The sequence below is a fragment of the Gossypium arboreum genome, chromosome 3, assembly GCF_025698485.1.
Source record: "Gossypium arboreum isolate Shixiya-1 chromosome 3, ASM2569848v2, whole genome shotgun sequence".
Taxonomy (NCBI): Eukaryota; Viridiplantae; Streptophyta; class Magnoliopsida; order Malvales; family Malvaceae; genus Gossypium; species Gossypium arboreum.
The window spans coordinates 118,214,433-118,226,300 of NC_069072.1; the positions used below are offsets into that span (position 1 = coordinate 118,214,433).

At 38.9% G+C, this 11,868-nt stretch overlaps 2 protein-coding genes across 2 annotated transcripts; one reads left to right on the forward strand and one right to left on the reverse strand.

Moving 5' to 3' along the window:
* Positions 1 to 4,097: 4,097 nt before the first annotated feature.
* LOC108474994 (uncharacterized) lies at positions 4,098 to 5,992 on the forward strand. Its single transcript, XM_017777016.1, has 4 exons — positions 4,098 to 4,405; positions 4,735 to 5,019; positions 5,104 to 5,225; positions 5,328 to 5,992. The coding sequence occupies exons 1-4, from the start codon at positions 4,098 to 4,100 to the stop codon at positions 5,990 to 5,992; spliced, it is 1,380 nt and encodes a 459-aa protein (XP_017632505.1).
* Positions 5,993 to 9,034: 3,042 nt separating this feature from the next.
* On the reverse strand, positions 9,035 to 11,395 carry LOC108476092 (tubulin alpha-1 chain). Its single transcript, XM_017778170.2, has 3 exons — positions 11,161 to 11,395; positions 10,061 to 10,666; positions 9,035 to 9,963 (listed from the first exon to the last, which is right to left on the reverse strand). The coding sequence occupies exons 1-3, from the start codon at positions 11,251 to 11,253 to the stop codon at positions 9,307 to 9,309; spliced, it is 1,356 nt and encodes a 451-aa protein (XP_017633659.1). The 5' UTR covers positions 11,254 to 11,395; the 3' UTR covers positions 9,035 to 9,306.
* Positions 11,396 to 11,868: the final 473 nt, after the last annotated feature.

The window sequence follows — 11,868 nt, forward strand, 5'->3', positions numbered from 1 at the left end:
CAAATTGTCAAGGTTAGGTGGGTGTTGGAGACTTAATTGATAAATAAATAAAATAAAGAGAAAAGCTATCATATTTTTTTACCACCTTATTCTCCACTTAAAATACCAAAAAATTAAGGGTTTTGGAAGCTTGAAACTTTCAGCCACTTATTCCTCTCTCAAGTAAGTGATTTAGGTAGTTATTTTTGATGATTTTGGTACTTTTGAAACCTTGTAGCATGAGCTAACTAATGAGGGGACTATTGTGCAAAATGGTTGAGGGTCTAGGGTCTTGCCATGAAATCATATATGTTGTTAACTAAAATTTTATGGAAGAATATGAGTTATGGTTGTGAAATAAACAACTTTTGTGAAAGAACTTCTCATGAAAACCCTAATAGGACCATTTTGTAAAGATTGTAAAATAGATAGTAATGTGGTGAAGTAATGGAAATTTTGGGTTTCTATAAGAGTAAAAAGGGTTCAGCTAGGCTTAAGGCATGAAGAAATTCGATAAAAATCAATTTTCGAGACTAGGGGTAAAATAGTCATTTTGTGAAAGTTTAGGGGCAAAATGGTTATTTTGCCAAAAATGTGAATTTTTGGATTGTATAAATTTATCTAGTGATTAAATGGATGAATTTTTATTATTTTAGATCAAGAAATACAAAATCTGAACCTAGACCGGGGGAAGGCCGAGCAAGTAGATTAAAACCGATTATTCGCCAACATTTTGTAATCCGAGGTCAGTTGTATGCTAATAATACAACTATATTGTTATGATGTTTGATTGAATTGATATTGCATAAATTTTTTTGCTTGTGAATATAAGTATGCATGTTGAGAAATTAATGAAATAAAGACTCTCGGTTGAACAATAGGAATGGAATTGGATATTCATGCCATGACATTGGGTGATATGTGTGCTAGTGTAAGACATGTCTGGGACATGCATTGGCCACATTACGAGAACCAGTGTAAGACATGTTTGGGACATGCATCGAAATTGAGACGAGAGCTAGTGTAATACATGTCTAGGACATGCATCAGCCTCGAGATATACAAGCTAGTGTAAGACCTATCTGGGACATGCGTCTTCTTGTTGTGTGTCAGTGTAAGACCTGTCTAGGACATGGCATCGACACCGATAGATGAGAGCCAGTGTAAGAACTATTTCAGACACGGTATCGGCCTCCATATATGAAAGTCAGTGTAAGACCTGTCTGGGACATGGCATCGACTTTGATGTGCTAGCTAGTGTGAGACCATGTCTGGGACATGGCGTCGGCATCTTATCCCATGTTTGGGGCTATTGAATATCCTGTAGTATTCCAAATGGTTCAATAGGAGATTTATGTTTTATATCGAAATGATAGAGCTTATGACCATGTGGTGAGTGGTACAGGTACCTAAATGAGAATTACAACGTACGAGTTTCATTTACGTTGTATGTTTAGTAAATGAGGAAAGTGAGTAAGTTATGCATATGACTACTTGTGTATTTTACATGAATTATGAAATGTGAATTCAAACTAATGTTGTATGATTGGTAAGAAAATAATATGAGTAAGTAGTGTTTGTGAATCCTTACTTTCATACGCAAAACGAGATATGTTAGGAGTATGATCCCTTGTGGTAGCTTATAGTTACTCATTATTTGCATGCGACTTACTAAGCTTTATGCTTACCTCTTTTCCTTTCCATTTTCTTATAGTACTGCCAAAGTAGCTCATGGATCATCACCTTATGTTGGAGAAGCCAGTCACACTATCCCTAAAGCAATTGGTATATCTAGTTTTATCATTTTGAATATGGCATGTATAGGAACCAGTCTTTTTGTAATGGTCACATTGTTTTGGGCTAAATGAGTGGCTTGTCATAGCTCTTTAGTCATTTTGTATAATGCCATGGATGGTGGCTAATATTGGTTATTGATAAGTGCAAATGATGATGATTTCATAGGTGAGTAAATCGCATGACGAATCAAGTTCTTGTTAGATTGTTAAAGTGTAATATGGTTGTATTAGATATCTTGTTGTGGTTGAATTGGCTTTGTGTTGCCGTGTGAATTGTTAGTACGTATTGCTTTGTAGGTAGGTGTTAGTAAGGGTGGCAAAAAAGTTGGGTAGATAGCCTATTTTTGTCCACACGGGCGTGTGCCTAGGCTGTGTGTGACACACAAACAGCCCCATGGGCGTCTTGTTTGACCGTGTGTCCCCTGCACCTCGAATTTTCAAGTCACTATACATGGTAGTAAACACACGGGTAGAGACACGGCCGTGTGTCTCAGCCATGTGGAGGACACGACCTTTGGCCACGAGCGTGTGCCTAGACCGTGTGCCTCTAATTTGTTGCTGATGTCAAAAACAGAATGTCAAGTTTTTTACACACGTGTTGCAACATAGGCGTGTCATGGCCGTGTGAGGGACACGGGCTGTAGACACAGGTGTGTGCTCAGCCGTGTGAAAACCCCTGTTGGTTTAAATTTTGAATTTAATTCACACGGGCTCGGGGCATGGGCATGTCCCCTTGTGCTTAGGCAGTGTAAACCACACGGGCCTTGTAGCTTATAGTTACTCATTATTTGTATGCGACTTACTAAGCTTTATGCTTACCTCTTTTCCTTTCCATTTTCTTATAGTATTGCCAAAGTAGCTCGTGGATCATCGCCTTACGTCGGAGAAACTAGTCACACAATCCCTGAAGCAATTGGTATAGCTACTTTTATCATTTTGATTATAACCTGTATAGGAACTAGTTTTTTTTGTAATGGTCACATTGTTTTGGGCCAAACGAGTGACTTGTCATAGCTCTTTAGTCATTTTGTATAATGCCATGGATGGTGGCTAATATTGGTTATTGATAAGTGCAAATGATGATGATTTCATAGATGAGTAAGTCGCATGACTAATCAAGTTCTTGTTAGATTGTTAAAGTGTAATGTGGTTGTATTAGATATCTTGTTGTGGTTGAATTGGCTTTGTGTTGCTGTGTTAATTTGTGGTATGTATTACTTTATAGGTAGGTGTTAGTAAGGGTGGCAAAAAGTCTTGGTAGATAGCTTATTTTTGTCCACACGGCTAGACACACGAGCGTATGCCTAGGCCGTGTGTGACACACGGACATCCCCATAGGTGTGTTGTTCAACCGTGTGTCCCCTACACCTCGAATTTGCAAGCCAGTATGCATGGTAGTAAACACACGAGCAGAGACACGGCCGTGTGTCTCAACCATATGGAGGACACAGCCTTTGGTCACGGGCGCGTGCCTTGGCCGTGTGCCTCTAATTTGTTGTTGATGTCAGAAATAGAATGTCAAGATTTTTACACACGGGCTGCAACATGGGTATGTCATGGCCGTGTGAAGGACACGGGCTGTAGACAAGGGGTGTATGCTTAGCCGTATGAAAACCCCTATAGGTTCAAATTTTGAATTTAATTCACACGGGCTTGGGGCATGGGCATGTCCCCTTGTTCTTAGGCCGTGTAAACCACACGGGCCTTCAGCACGGCCTAATCAAAATGGCCACATGGGCGTGTCATCTTTCCACATGGGCGTGTGCCCCTATCTCAAGTTACATTTTTTTTAAAGTCTTTTAAGATGTTTGATTTAATCCCGGATAGTTTCCCAAGGATGATTTGGGCCTTGTAGGCCCATATTAAGAATTATTAGATTAAGAGCGAAAAGTTTTAAATTTGATGTTGTTTTTATAACTCGAAAATGATCGTATGCATGAGTTTAAGTCAGGTAATGTCTCGTGCCCAGTCCTGGCCTCGGACTCGGGTGATGGGTGTTATAAGTTACTTGTACAAGCAAGTTTTTTTTTTTTTACCTATTTAATTTGAACTACTTATGTATATGGCATATTGCTTATTCAAGTAATGAAGTTAATCTTTTCTTCATCTGATTTTTTGCTTCTGTTTTTCATCTTTCAGCATAAATTTTAGTTTTTTTGATATTGTTTGTGATTCAAAACCCAACAAATGGTATCAAGAGCCTGTCATCTTTGAGGGCCTTTACTATGTGTTAGTTGTTTGTGTTGATTCTTTGAGTAACTCGTGCTTGTAAGAAAAGAAATAGAAGCTATCTTTGTTGGCTTGTTCAGTTGCTGCAAAAGGATGAGCTTTTCACCACCGCCACCACCACCTGTCTTTGTTGGTGAATACCATAATATTTGGGCTGTGGAAATGAAGACATATCTGCAAGCTCATAATTTGTGGAGTGTTGTTCTTGCTGATATAGAGCCACTACCTTTGAGAGCTAATCCGACCATAGCTCAAATCAGGCTGCATAATGAGGACACTGCCAAAAAGTATAAGGCTATGTCATGTCTTCAAAATGGAGTTTCAAATGTTATTTTTACAAGGATAATGGCTTGTGGCTCTCCAAAGCAGGCCTGGGACAGACTCAAGGAAGAGTTTCAAGGGTTAGACAAGACCATGTAGCAGCAGTTGATAAATTTGAGAAGGGACTTTGAGAATTCGAGGATGAAAGAGTTTGAAACCATCAAGCAGTATGCTGACAGGATTATGGCCACAGTCAACAACTTAAGACTACTTGGAGATGAGTTTAGTGACAATAGGGTAGTTGAAAAAGTCATCTACCAGAGAAGTATGAGTAAAAAATTTCTTCTTTGGAAGACTTGATGGGCCTATCAATTATACCCTTGACAGAGCTAATAAATGCTCTCTATGCATAAGAGAAAAGAAGAGAAAATAGAATAGAGGAGCATTCTGAGGAAGTCTTTTAGGCCAGGAGCAGAGAGAGCTCAAGTTCGAGCTCAGGTTACAAGGGAAAGAAGCTTTGGCTAGAAAAGAAAGAGAAAGAGAAGAAGGATGTTGCCAAAAAGAAGTTTCCACCATGCACTTACTACAAGAAATCCACTCATTTGGAAAAATATTGCTGGTACAGGCCTGACATTCAATGTATAAGCTGCAAACAACTTGGCCACATTGAGAAAGTTTGCAAAAACAAGGCAAAAACACAACCACAGCAGCAAAATCAAGCTAAGGCTGCTGAAGATATCCAAGTTCAAGAGGAGTAAGTTTTTACTGCCTCTTGCTTTGCAAGTTCAAGCAAAGTTAGCAAGAATTGGCTGATAGACAATGGCTGCACTCATCATAGGGCTTTAGATAAAGGCATGTTCAGGGAGCTAGACACCAGCTTTGTGTCCAAATTCAGAAATGGAAATAGTGAGTTCATCGAGGCCAAAGGCAAGGGCAAGGCTATGATTTGCACTCAGTCAGGTAACAAAACTATCTCAAAAGTTCTCTTTGTACCTGATAGTGACCAGAACCTACTTAGTGTTGGTTAGTTCTTGAAGAAGGGTTACTCCTTTATTTTTGAAGGAAAGACTTGTACAATCAAAGATCCTTCTGATCAAGTGCTGGTGACAGTAGCCATGCATAATAGATCCTTCATTTTGGATGTGAATCAGTTAGAAGCAAAGGCACATACAACTTTGATTGATGAATCATGTTTGTGGCACAAAAGGCTGGGGTATGAGAACTATAACTCACTTGGTTTGCTGCACAAGATGAATTTAGTTGAAGACATGTCCAAGATCGAGCCTGAGAATGATGTGTATGAGGTTTGTCAGCTTGGCAAGCAGACCAGACTGCCTTTTCCTGTCAACAAAGCTTGGAGAGCTCAAAAGAGGCTTCAAGTGGTCCATACAGACATTTGTAGACCTATGAAGACCTCCTCATTGAATGGCAGTAGGTACTTTGCTTTGTTTATAGATGATTGCACTAGATCCTGTTGGGTAAGCTTTCTAAAACAAAAGTCAGATGTGGCTTACTTCTTTTGCAAGTTCAAGGCATTGGCTTTGAATCAAACCAATTGCAAATTGAAGACTTTGAGGTCAGACAATAGGACTGAGTATGTATCTCAAAGGTTCCAAAAGATTTCTGATGAAGTTGGAATTCAACATCAATTGACCACCATCTACACACCACAACAGAATGGTGTTTGTGAGAGGAAGAACAAGACTGTTTTTGATATGGCTAGGTGACTTTTTTTTAAAGGAAAAATGCCTAACAATTTTTGGGCTGAGGCAATAAATACCTTTTTCTATTTGCTAAACAGGCTGCCAACTAATGCAGTCAACGGTAAAACACCTTTTGAAGCTTGGTTTGGTCAAAAACCAATTGTCTCACACTTGAAAGTGTTTGGTTGTTTATGCTATACATTGGTGCCAGTTGAAAAGAGGACCAAGCTAGAAAAAAAAGTCCGTACCTGAAGTCTTTGTTGGCTACAGCAATGTGAAAAAATGGTACAGGGTCTTTCATCCATCTACTAAGAAGATTTTTTTGAGTAGAGATGTGAAGTTCAATGAAGGAAGCTATTGAGAATGGGATGGAACAGGTGCAAGCTTGTCTGAGCAAGACTAGCATGATCTCGATCTGAAGCATGTTGAGATTGAAGCTGAAACAGAAGATGATTATGATGATGCACCTCTCAGAGGCATTAGAACCTTAATGGACATATATGAGAGGTGTGATATGACCATTGTTGAGCCTTCCTGCTTTGATGAGGCTGCAAAGGAGGGCTGTTGGAAAGAAGCAATGGAAGCTAAATTGAGGATGATCTACAAGAATGACACATAGGTGTTTTAGGACCAAACACAATGCTGATGGGTCACTGAACAAGCACAAGGCTAGGCTGGTTGTGAAAGGGTACAGTCAGCAACATGACATCGATTTCTTCGAAACCTTTGCACTAGTTGCAAGGTTGGACACCATAAGATTGTTGTTTGCCTTGGCTGCTCAGAAGTAGTGGAAAGTGCATTAGCTGGATGTTAAATCAACTTTTCTGAATGGATTTCTCAAGGAAAAGATCTTTTTTGAAAAACCTGATGGTTTCAAGGTCCTTAGTGAAGAGCACAAGGTCTACAAACTCAAGAAGGCACTGTTGGCCTAAAACAAGCTCCAAGGGCCTAGTATGACAGGATTGATGCATACTTGTCAAGGCTGGGGTTCGAGAAGAGTATTAGTGAACCTACACTTTATGTGAAAAAGGCTGAGAAAGAAATCTTACTGATTGTGTCTCATTATATAGATGACTTATTGGTTGCAAGGGTGAGTTGATTGAAGAATTCAAGAAACATATGCACGATGTTTTCGAGATGACTAATTTAGGCTTGATAACCTACTTCCTTGGTATGGAAGTGAATCAGAATGAACATGGTATTTTTATAAGCCAGTAAGCTTTTGCATTGAAGATTCTAAGCAAATTTTGCATGGCAAACAGCAAGCCTGCTAGCACTCCTATGGTACTACGAGAAAAACTCTCAAAACAATAGTGTACATGATTGTGTGGATGAAAAGAGCTACAGAAGTCTGATTGATTACCTACTCTACTTGACAGCAACATGGCCAGACATCATGTATGCTGTTAGCCTTCTATTGAAGTTCATGCATTGCTGCAATGTAGCTCATTTCAAGGCCGCTAAAAGAGTCTTAAGGCATGTTAAAGGGACCTTAGGCTATGGTGTAAACTTTGAAAGAGATAAAGAACTAAAGCTGATTGGCTATTCAAACAATGATTGGGCTGGTTCAATTGATGATATGAAGAGCACATCAGGCTACTTTTTCACTCTAAGTTTAGGAGTTTTTAGTTGGAGTTCTAAGAAGCAACAGATAATGGCTCAATCCATTGCAGAGGCAGAGTATATTGCAGCTGCTACTGCTGTTAATCAAGCCATTTGGCTTAGGAAACTTTTAAGAGATTTGAATGCTGATCAACTGGAAGCAACATAGATCAAACTTGACAATCAGTCAGCTGTTGCAATTGCCAAAAATCTTGTGTTTCATGGCAAGAATAAGCATTTCAAGATCAAGTACCATTTTGTGAGGGAGGCAAAGTTGTCAAAGGAAATCAACTTGGCCCATTGCTGCTCGGAGGCTCAATTCCCAGGCATTTTGACTAAGCCATTGGCTACCACAAGGTTCGAGTATTTGAAGAAAGAAATTGGAGTCTGTTGCTTTGTAGCCAAGGAGGAGTGTTGAAAGTTGGCAACATATCAGCAGCATACAAGTGTCCAAGCAGAAATGAAGCAGCATCCATGCAACATGCAAATGTCCATGGTGTATTTCAGTCTTTGAACTTTTGTAACATTCGACTTGTATTTGATTTGATAGCAACCTTTTGATTAGTTAAGGTTAGCCAAGTACTTAGCAGTTTTTAGAGGTTTTAGGTTATCATTAAGCTGATTTTACAGCTTAGTTACTTGCACAAGCAAGTTTTGTTTTTTACCAATGTAATTTGAACTACTTATGTATATGGCATATTGCTTATTCAAGTAATGAAGTTAATCTTTTCTTCATTTGATTTTTTGCTTCTGTCTTTCATCTTTCAACACAAATTTTAGTTCTTTTGATCTTGTTTGTGATTCAAAACCCAACACCATAGATGCGTAGGACATATAAGTCCAATATCTGAGTTAACTGATTACCTTGTACTTCATTATTTCAACAGTGACGGATATGATTTCCACAGGAGCTGCATTGAGGGCTGCTCATGGTTGGTCTTGCCACACAAAAGGTAATAAGCCAATCTCATCTTTGTTCCAGGACAAGCTGTTGCAGGAGAACCTTTTGTACCAATCTCGCAGCGCCTGCAGGAGACCAGAATATGGCTTTCAAGTATGCCTTACTGATGAAGAAGAGAATGGAAATCGAGAGGAGTCTCGGCGGTTCAAACTAAAGTCAGTTTTATGAAATGAAGGCGGCAAAAGCTCATGACAGCATTGTAATAAAATGTCCACAAACAATAAACTTTCTTTGGGATTCGGGTGTAAGTTCCTCGGAGTTCAATCTGAAATGGTTGTGCTCTTCTACATTTTGCTATATCAATTGGTTGCTTGCTATATTATATTATATATATATATATATATATATATATATATATAATCTTTGCATATACTTTGACTGGGGAAGTCATGGATTCGAAAAACATATCATGCCCAACAGACCCCTCTGCTGGTTTTACTGATTATATAACTAGATTAAAATTATTTTTATACTAATATGTTTTATAACTAAATTAAAATATGTTTTACTAAAGCCTTATATATATAAACTATTTAAATAAAATACATATACATTTTTATCAAAGTTGGAATCCCATACCCAATCAGGAAATCAACATTCCACATTCAATCAATGGAGTTCCTGGCATAGTAAAAGCCTTGATAAACTTGTTTATTGAAAATACCATGAACTGGAAATATCAACCAAAGTTGCCAAAACCCAAAAAAAAAAAAAAAAACATGGAAATCTAAAGCAACATCATAGTCGTAAAGGTGTAGTCGTCCCTGACCTTCGCTCAGTACTCATCTCCCTCATCCTCCTCATCTCCTTCAGCAGAGTCAGCTCCAACTTCCTCATAATCTTTTTCCAGGGCAGCAAGGTCCTCACGAGCCTCTGAGAACTCTCCTTCCTCCATGCCTTCACCAACATACCAGTGCACGAAGGCACGTTTGGCATACATGAGATCGAATTTGTGGTCAATGCGAGAGAACACTTCCGCAACACTGGTTGAGTTAGAGATCATGCATACTGCCCTCTGAACCTTGGCAAGGTCTCCACCCGGAACAACAGTTGGTGGCTGGTAGTTGATACCACACTTAAATCCGGTGGGGCACCAATCGACAAATTGGATTGTGCGCTTGGTCTTGATGGTAGCCACAGCTGCATTCACATCTTTGGGCACAACATCACCTCGGTACATGAGACAGCAAGCCATGTACTTTCCGTGGCGTGGATCACATTTGGCCATCATGGAAGAGGGTTCAAAAGCAGTGTTGGTGATCTCAGCCACAGATAATTGCTCATGGTAAGCTTTTGCAGCTGAAATAACAGGAGCATAGGAGGAAAGCATAAAATGGATCCTGGGATAAGGGACCAGGTTTGTCTGGAACTCGGTCACATCCACATTCAGGGCTCCATCAAACCTCAAAGAGGCGGTAAGAGATGATATAACCTGAAAACATTAAAGCCAAACAGCACGATCAATGAACAAATTTCTTCACATTTATAACATAAAAGACTAGAAGTTGTGCAATAATTCTTATTATTACCTGAGAGACGAGGCGGTTAAGATTGGTATAAGTGGGCCGTTCAATGTCAAGGGAACGCCTGCAGATGTCATATATCGCTTCATTGTCGAGAAGCACAGAAACATCAGTGTGCTCAAGGAGTGAATGTGTGGACAGCACACTGTTGTAAGGCTCTACAACAGATGTAGAAACCTGAGGTGAAGGATAGACAGTGAAACCAAGCTTCGACTTCTTTCCATAGTCAACAGAGAGACGCTCAAGGAGAAGAGACCCAAGACCTGAACCAGTACCACCTCCAACAGCACTGAAAACCAAGAACCCTTGGAGCCCAGTACAATTATCAGCAAGCTTTCGGATACGATCCAAGCAGAGGTCAACAATCTCTTTTCCAATTGTATAATGGCCACGAGCAAAATTGTTTGCAGCGTCTTCTTTACCGCTGATGAGTTGCTCAGGGTGGAACAGTTGGCGGTATGTTCCAGTCCTCACTTCATCGATAACAGTAGGCTCCAGATCAACAAATATAGCTCGAGGGACGTGTTTTCCGGCACCGGTTTCGCTGAAAAAGGTGTTGAAAGCATCGTCTCCTCCACCAACAGTCTTGTCACTAGGCATTTGTCCATCAGGCTGAAAAGATACATTTCAAAAACAGAAAAAAAAAAATCACGACCTAAAAAAACAGAAATCATTCAGCTGCAAACAGAAATCATTTCAATTGGTCAAATCTGTTGATTTAATAAGTTCCATCATAATTTTACAATTTACAACAACAGCGTTTCGATTCACCGCAATAAATTCAAATATAATCGAACAAAATCAAACTGTTAAAAGATATAAACAAATAAGACAAACAGAAATGCAACGAAACATAATCAACATCTAGGAACCGAATCTCGCCTAAATTATCCAAGGTAATGGAAACCGTTAATCTAATATTAAAATTGGTTCAAATCAGTTAAATTCATAAGTTCAATTACAATTTAGAAGAGAAGAATACTAATTAACCGCAACCAAATAAGATAAAATCGAGCAAATTCACAGTAAACCAAAAAAAAAATGAAGAAAGAAAAATCTAGCATCGAGGAGATGAATCTAATAATTCAAGAATAACGAAAAATCACCTGAATGCCATGCTCGAGACAGTAAAGTTCCCAACAAGCATTTCCGACCTGAATTCCGGCCTGGCCAATGTGAATCGAAATACACTCTCTCATTTTTCTTCGTTGATGAAAATTATTGAATGATAAAAGTAAGAAGGGGCGTGTATCAAGACGCCGCTGTGGATATGGGATTCGAAGTTATCGGGAGGGGGTTTATATAGGGAGAGGGAGGTTGTAGAAGAAGGATAAATCATTGGGGTAGAGAAACGAGGGTTAGTTAACCGCGGTTAATGATGCCAGCGAAAAGCCGGTTGTCGTTATTGTTAGTTAAGGAAGTGCCAGCCTGGCATTCTCTAACTGCGAATTAAAATTAGTTATGGTTATTATAATTCCCGCTTAAATTTGATTTTCTGATTTTGGGATTATAGCCATAAAAAGGGTTCCTCCCCTCATTTGTTTGAAATTGCGGACGTGGCTGGGATTTTGTTTCATCAACATCCATCGTTAAAACATATAGGTGGCTGCATGAGTAGTGCTTTTTTTTTATTTTTAAATAATTTTGTTTTTAATTTTAGAATGGTAAAAGACATAATTATATTTTTCCAAATAAATCCTTTAAAAGATCGATTTTTTTGTATAATGATAAATTTAACCTTTAACATTTATTTTTTGTTAATTTAGCTATTACTCTTTTTTAAATAAATATGATCTTCAACATTTTAAAAAGAG

What these genes read in the sequence shown, in the direction of transcription:
- LOC108476092 (XM_017778170.2), bottom strand. Translation starts at nt 11,253, where the DNA reads ATGAGAGAGTGTATTTCGATTCACATTGGCCAGGCCGGAATTCAGGTC. An exon ending in GTCTCGAGCATGGCATTCAG is followed by an intron (nt 10,667 to 11,160) that starts GTGATTTTTCGT and finishes GTATCTTTTCAG; the next exon opens with CCTGATGGACAAATGCCTAG. An exon ending in TTAACCGCCTCGTCTCTCAG is followed by an intron (nt 9,964 to 10,060) that starts GTAATAATAAGA and finishes TAATGTTTTCAG; the next exon opens with GTTATATCATCTCTTACCGC.
- LOC108474994 (XM_017777016.1), top strand. Translation starts at nt 4,098, where the DNA reads ATGAGCTTTTCACCACCGCCACCACCACCTGTCTTTGTTGGTGAATAC. An exon ending in GATATCCAAGTTCAAGAGGA is followed by an intron (nt 5,020 to 5,103) that starts GTAAGTTTTTAC and finishes CACTCATCATAG; the next exon opens with GGCTTTAGATAAAGGCATGT. An exon ending in TATGATTTGCACTCAGTCAG is followed by an intron (nt 5,226 to 5,327) that starts GTAACAAAACTA and finishes TTATTTTTGAAG; the next exon opens with GAAAGACTTGTACAATCAAA.